The following is a 7,620-nucleotide window of genomic DNA, read 5'->3' as shown; positions in this document are numbered from 1 at the left end:
GACTTCTCAGGGAGAACATGCTGTACCAAACGTTTCTTATTGTATATCTTACATAAACAAGGCATTGAGCTCACCACCCAGCACTTGCTCGTACTAATAAATACCAGCGACTCTCTGCTCCATATACTGAGGTCACATACTAAAGCCAGCTCAGGGACACACACAGGATGCTCAGTTCAGATTGAGACGGCTTCTGCAGTTCATTAAAGCTGATAGGAATCAAAGACAGCTCGGACAGGAAGCTGCAAATAGGATTTGCTGTGCAAGTGGGGCAGGGACAGACCATACCCTTGTGGGAAACTCCTCTCCAGCAGCTCAGGTCTTCAGTCCCTCATGGGGAAAGACCTGCTGACAGGCCCAGAAACGGTCTGGGGTATTTCCTGCTCCAAAAACCTTGCTGCTGCTGGAGAAGAACGTCTGAAGTTAGTGGTAAAAAGAGGAAAAGTGACGTGTGTCACCAGTGGGCAGCCGTATTTCCCAGGGGATCTGGCCCACGGCCATCGGCCAGGGACACTCCGCTTCTGCTCTGCCCCTGAGGTATCTGCATATGTCGGCACGGGAGCAGGTGCCTCACATCCGCTGCAGAGCCATCAGCATTTCCATCTGCCCATGCAAGAGTGCAACACACCATTTCCACAACAGGATTTCCTCGGCTCTTGCCATTGACCACACTGCGGCAGGCCAGCAAGAGCAGAACGGGTGCAACCCCGGGCAAAATCCAGCTGTTGCTTATAAATTCATTTCTCCATATTTGAAGAGCAAACAAGCCACTGAGCAACCACACATGCTCCAGAACATCTCTGCCGAAGCTGAGTGAATCGCTCCAGGGCTAAATCCCAGGGCAGGTCACAGGGGCTGCCGGGTGGCAAGGCAGGCCGGGGGGGGACTCCTGGGCTTGCACACCCTCCATCAAAGGCTCCTGTCGCTGAGATGCTGTCTGCATTTTCTGGGAGTGCCTAAGGAAATCCAGGACAGGAGGAGGAACTGGGGGTCTAACAAAGAGAGGTTGTAGCGCTGTACAGTTATTAGAATGGTTTGCAAATGCCAGCAAAGTGTTCTCCAAAAAAAAAAAAAAGGCTTCTAAATTTGCAAGAAAGCACTATTTAAATTTTTGTCTGCCTTTTTATAGGGGCTCTTTTGCAGAAAATCCAGAAAAAATAAACATAATACGCTGGAAATGTGAAAAATCACATTTTCCAATTTAAAAAACCTGAAAAATCCCACAAGACACTTGAGCATTAGAAAAGAAACTCAAAGAGCTCAACATTATCCAATTTGCTCTAAAAGTGAAGCAACATCCCGACATTGCACATCCCCCACTTTCACCTCAGGTTCCTCTCCAGACAGACGTTTTGGATGTTTGTTTAACCAAGCTCCTCAAATTCACAGTCTATCGGAGGTACCAGCCAGATCTGGCAAAAAGAAATGTCACACTGCTGAGCTCACAGGGTCGCTTGGTTTGTCACTCTTGCAGAACGTGACCTTCTGGACAGACTTCTGAAATTGCATTTTTGAGGAAGGCATTTTCCTCCCCTCTCAGTTTTCCCTCCCCTTTAATATATAGATTTTTGTCCTTGTTTCTAAGAAGATAACAGTGAGTATGGCTCCCTCGGTCCCTGGGAGGCAGCAGGTAATCTCTGCCCTCCCATAGGCGCAGTGGGACATCCCACATTGCTGCCCTCTCATCTGAAAAGTTTTCTCCTCGGTTTTCTTTAGCCCCTTACAGATGTACATGCAATTAGAGCTGCATATCACATTCCAGTGATATTTCCCTATCTGCACAGATTTGCGCATCAGGAGAAGGCACGATACTTGTGAAAAAAATGTTCTTTTCGAGCAAGCCTGGCCTGACCTAGAGACAACGTGCCGTCTGTGCTTACGCTCCGAGCGGATACAGCTGAAGCACAGGCGGCAGATGGGTCAGGTAAAGCTGCACATGTAATTCAGCTACTGTTTTCAGGCTACAAACATTCCAATTAATGGCACAATTGTGCTCATTACTGCCCTAATTTGTATTGCAGCAAAGGCACAAAGGCTCAGTAACCTCTTATTAGTTCTCTGACCCTGCCACTTTGAATACCTGGCAATTTTCTTAATAAGATTATTTGTTTTGCTGCAGCCTGACTGCGTTGTTATGCTCATTGCTAAGCAATTAACAGTTTGCCTTTCCAGAAATATCCGACGCCGCAGACACTATTAGTGCCCGTCGGAGCATTTTCAACAAAAACATTCCACGGGGGATGTGTTGGCGCCTCTTCTGCTTTCTGGGACAAGCGTCTCTGCAGCTACGCACCCGCTTTCCGGACCACCAGACCAGGCCGGAGCTGGGGATTACTCACGGTCAAGTCCCTGTTCTGCCCCTCTCTGTGCAAATTTTTCATCCTGTATCACTCTGACACTGGCATATATCAGCCAAAGCAAAGCACGTCTTGCAAAAATCCCATTTTCGTGGAAGCAAGCAAAGGACTTTGCCACCGCCCTCCAGTGAATGAAAGCACCAGATTCCCAGGGCCCCCAGGCACCAGCCAGCATCAGGGTGTCCCAGGAGGTCAGGCCCCCAAATACCCCCCAGGCAGTGTGTAATTTCTGACCTGCAGATCCAGGAGTCTTCAGGCAAGGTACAAGAGTAATACGTCAGGGAGACTCCCCTGAAGGCAACAATCTTTCCATCACTCCGGGTGCCCCAGCCTGGAGACAGCTTGCTTGGAGCCAAGCAAGGTGCTAACGTATCCCTCTTTCAGCCTATCATCAGACTTGAAAATATTCAAACAGATCCTTTCTGAAGGGTTCAAAATGGTATTTAGGACCAGCTCTAACAAAAGAAAAATTCAAAACATCAAAAATAACCTCAAAATAGAATCATTAGTTGCCAAATAATTATACTTTTTTTTTTCTTTTATTTACAAACAGGTAAAGTTAAATATTGGAATCTGGATGTGTCTTAGGAATTGGCCCGTGGTTTCGCTTCTAGGTATCAGGACAGCCACTTGGGTTTTCTGTAGACAGTACCCCAATATTGCAGCAGTAACGGACATCCAAAACCCCAAATGTCTCAATGACCAGCAAGTCCTTTCCCTCAAGGCTGCTGGACAGTGTGTGCTGCCGTGGGACTTCGCATGCTTCATTCCCATAACATTACTGTCAACAGGAACCACACTGGCTCAGAGCAAAGGACTATCTAGCCCGGGAACCTGCTACCTGCTCAAGGAAAGGTGTAAAATCACAGAAAGCACGTAGCAGTACTTCCCCCAACAGTACTCTCCTGCCTCCAACAGTTTGCATACCCATGTCTCGATCTTCCCAGGATCTTCCCAGGCCCAACCAAGCAGGACGTAGGTCTGATGCATTTAATGTGTGCTATCTCTAGCCATATAATTTCAAAATTTTATATTTGTATATATATAAAAAGTAGAGGCCAAAATATTTTCTTACAGATAGGTACAGAAGTATCTGCACTGCTTTAGTTACATATTCTGTAGTGTGAATCTCTGAGAAAATCAGCTTAGTTAGGGTGCAATGCTCAGCACTTGGGTACTGGTAGCTGTGGTGCAATGCTCTCTCAGTGTGCTTTGTCCTTCTGTGCTACATTAAACACTCGCACAATCTCAGCCACGCACAAGAAGCTGATATTTAAAATGCCATTGATATATTTGTTTGCCAGAAATTTCCCTTTATGCAAAACTTTGGTGCTCATTGCGGAAAGGAAGAGTAAATCCCCATGTGCGATGAAAACAAGATCTCCTCCAAACAGCTGGTGGAGGAGCGAATGCAAAACGAAGAGAAGAGGAGAGAAGAGCATCATCACCACAGGGCAGCCCGTTGCACCAGCACAGCCCCGTGCTGTGCCCAGCGCCTACTACACAGGCTCAGGCCCCTCTCCGCTGCCCCCCAGGGCCTCAGCATCTCTGAAGCAGCTCCCTTTTCGCAAAGAGGAGCTCTCTCGATGGCTGTTGAACTGATAAACCCGGCGTTTGAACAAGCGATGGAGCTTCTCCTGGAACTGGTTCCCGATAAAGCAGTACAGTAAAGGGTTGATGCAGCTGTTGGTAAATGCCAGGCAGATGCCGAAGGGCAGCACCATGTCGATGAAGCCTGTCATGGCACAGTCATTAATGATGTTCATATGAGCCAGAGCATCCAAAAACGTTAAAATGTGGAAGGGGAGCCAGCAAATCAAGAAGGCCACAACAACAGCAGCCACCAGCTTTAAGACTTTGTCCCTTTTCTGCTTGTTTTTCCCAAACTCCTGTGCTTTTAGCAAGTGCCTCCTGATGCGGATGTAACATGTGGTGATCACCATCAAGGGGATGAAGAAACCAAGCACGTTTTTCAGGAAGGCTGTTCCCGCAGACCATTTTGCATAATTCTCGTGAGGAAAGGCCATAATACAAGCATTTACCCCCAAGCTTTTAACGTAGTGTGTGTCACGGAAATAAAAAGTTGGGAGAGAGGAGAAACAGGCCAGGCTCCACACAACCAGTGCTATAACATATGCCTGCTGCAGAGTTCTCCTTTGAGAGCGAATAGGGTGGACAATAGCATTGTACCGGTCCAGACTCATGCAGGTGATGAAAAATGTACTTGCAAACATGTTCAGGCACAGGACCGAGCTGGAGATTTTGCACATGAGAGATCCAAAAAGCCAGTTGTATCCGTGTGCGTAATAGGTAGCCCAGAAGGGGAGGGTGACAAGGCACAGCAAATCCGCCATGGCCAGGTTGAAAATGTAGATATTAGCCACTGTTTTGGGGCCGCTTTGACGACAGAGTACCACCACCACCACGCTGTTGCCAACCAACCCCAGAATGAAAACTACGGAGAAGAGCGCCGGAATTAATGAAAATTGATAGCCAGAAGAGGTAAGTGGGCAGGGAGGTGGCGCACGCAGGGCAGCCGACGTGTTGATCAGCGCCATGTAGGGGACCTGGAGAGTCTCTCTGGTGGTGATGACCAGGGAGTAGTTGCTCTGCATGTTGACACTGGCAGAAAGAAACGTTCTGCTGGAAATTCATGTGCTAGCAGCACTCTTCCATCACATCACTCACCTGCAGATCATAAACCATGCATTAGACATGCACTCTGCAGACATCTTAGGTCTGGAATCACAGAGGCACAATAAAATAAAATCATTTTAAATGATGCCAGTAAGCTGAGAGCTGAAATACCAGACAATCATGCAGGACTGCTTTCCTCCATCCTACTGACAGGACACAACTAGCATTAGGGAGGTCATGGCATGTTTTAATTAGCCTGGCAGAGAAGTGAGCGGCTGGGTTTTATCTGCAATGAGACAGTAATTTCTGCGGGCAGTAGAGCAGAAAGATTATCGATTCGGGAAGTGCAGATTCTTCAAGGGACTTCTGAGACCAAAGACAACACCTAGGCTCCTCGCGATCCTTTTTCTCAGCTTTCTCATCCTATTCCCAGCACTCTGTGTGGTTAAAATAAAGCAGAACGGCAGGACTTGCCAGCAGGGATCAAGTACTTCACACCCACGGATCTCCTGGCACTTCACAGGCACCAACATAGCCTTTTAATACAGCTATTAGGAAGGCAAGCTTTGACTTCTTTAATTCATGGGGCTGAACACAGAGACACTGAAGGGCCTTTGCAGAATATCACACACTGACAAAGTCCTTCTCAAAGCCCACCTGCATCTCCTGCCCCCTTAAGGGCTTGTAATCAGAAGAGTAAAGTAAATTTTTTTCAATGTAGATATAAGCAACACACACTCAAGTACCTAGTCCTTGCAGGCACTAGATTTAACAGTAGTATTTGTCATCCATTTAGAAAGATCAGGACTGGGCTTCAATATGGGAAAATGCAGCCACATAACGGCACAAATAAGAGGGTCCTTGGACAGACTTTGTTCCACGTCTCTTGAGTCTACACTCTGAGCTGAGCTTTTTTCAAACTTCAAGACTTTATAGCCAATAAAATAGACAGAATATCCAAATATTTTATTGTAAACAATAGAAAGACAATTCCTTTTTAATTAAGTCCTTATGGAACCAGTCAGGCATTTAAGAATTCTCAGGGGGCTCTAAAACGACAGGAATTTTGACCAAGTAAAGACAACAAAGTTGAGTACTGCTTTCTCATTTAACAGAGGGCAAATGATCATTTCAAAAGTATTTGTCTATATTAACAGCTTAGTGTACAATTGCTTATTGTTCGCTCACTGCAAAATATGCATCACGCAGCTTTGAATAGTCTGACAAAACTGAATATTAATTATATTGTCTCAACATAATGAAAATTCAAGAGGAGAATATTAATGCACGTTTCTGCCTGTATTTAAAGTCCCACATACTGGATGACAAGTTCCCGTGCTATAATCAGACAGATCTCAAACCAGAGCATGGGTGTTATTTGGGGAGAGGGGAAGAGATTCAAGGGAGCATCCGGAGCCTCCTTTCTCCCTTAAGTCCGATGTCTTGAACCCCTCACTTTAACCATAGACGCTGAAATCTCAGAAATAGTTGCAAAGCCTTACGTATCTGACTTACTCTCTACAGAGGGACCATGCCATATTTAATCGTCGCTATATTCTCGAGAACATGCCCCCCCCCTCTGCACAGGAACAACGCGGTAGCTTCGAATCTGTTTCTAAGAGACAGTCATTCCTGCTCTAAGACACGAGTCATTTTATCACAAAGCAAATCAAATTATGCTCTAACAGCAGATAGAAAACATGCCTTTAAAACCTCACCTTCATCCGGCCGGAGGTCTGGAATTACGCGTTCCTTTTTTCTGCTTTCCTTCTAGCGAGCATCACCACCAGCTCTCTTACACGCTCCATTTTCCCACTGGGAGACTTTAACCTACATAACTTGAAGGATGAAATATGAACGTCTGCCAGCGTCTTTTCCTTTTGGAAGCAAAGCAGTTTGAGAGCCCCCCTTTCCCAGGCCACGTGAGCACATGCAGTAAATCCGGAAAGAGGAACAAGACAACCGACAGAAAGAAAGAGAAGGAAAGAAAGAAAAAGGAAATTCACACAAATATCTTTACAGGTTTCTATGCACAGAGAAATGCACAATGCAGGGATTTCAGTGGGCAGGGGGATTTCCATGCACTTTAGGGAGTCCCGGTGTTTGCTAAGATGTTTGAGAGTGGAAGAGGTTGTTATAGCGAGCCCGACTGTAACGTGAGCATGCAGAGAGGAAAAGCAGAGGAACTTTGCAGCACTCGCACCAACGCTGCCTGTGTTGTTGGGGCTGATCCCGTCTCCCGGCCGGCAGCAGGGCAAAGCCGCTGCCCCAGCGCGGGCCAAGCCGCGCACGCACCCTGTGCTGAGCGGGGAGGCCGACATGGCACAGAGGACACCCCGCTCTGGGGCTGCACCGGGGTAGCACACGGTTAAAGCCGGCAGGTTGGCGAGCCCATGCACGCTGGTGACAGCCCGTTCGCGCACACAGCTGAGCTTTCCCATCTGCTGCCCCGGCCGCAGCCTGCCTCCCCTTGCACAACCCGGCCTCCTCCTCCTGGATGGAGCTGCTGCCTTGCCCGAGGGGCTGCTGCAGAGCAACCACTGGTGCAAAATAAACGTCTGTAAGCCCTGAACGTTTTGCCCCGATATCACGAGCCTGAACTCCCCGCAGCACCAGCCCATCTGCT

The 7,620-nt window shown here is 47.4% G+C and overlaps 1 protein-coding gene across 1 annotated transcript; it reads right to left on the bottom strand.

The window, feature by feature from the left end:
• Positions 1-2,915: 2,915 nt before the first annotated feature.
• Positions 2,916-6,818, bottom strand: AGTR2 (angiotensin II receptor type 2). The gene is made up of 2 exons (XM_013945239.2): positions 6,713-6,818; positions 2,916-5,045 (listed from the first exon to the last, which is right to left on the bottom strand). The coding sequence occupies exon 2, from the start codon at positions 4,970-4,972 to the stop codon at positions 3,857-3,859; it is 1,116 nt and encodes a 371-aa protein (XP_013800693.2). The 5' UTR covers positions 4,973-5,045; positions 6,713-6,818; the 3' UTR covers positions 2,916-3,856.
• Positions 6,819-7,620: the final 802 nt, after the last annotated feature.

This window comes from Apteryx mantelli, chromosome 13 (genome assembly GCF_036417845.1).
Source record: "Apteryx mantelli isolate bAptMan1 chromosome 13, bAptMan1.hap1, whole genome shotgun sequence".
Lineage (NCBI taxonomy): Eukaryota > Metazoa > Chordata > Aves > Apterygiformes > Apterygidae > Apteryx > Apteryx mantelli.
This window is presented reverse-complemented; position numbering and strand designations above follow the sequence as displayed.

Excerpts from the sequence above, each read along its gene's own strand:
- AGTR2 (XM_013945239.2), bottom strand. The coding sequence starts at position 4,972 with ATGCAGAGCAACTACTCCCTGGTCATCACCACCAGAGAGACTCTCCAG.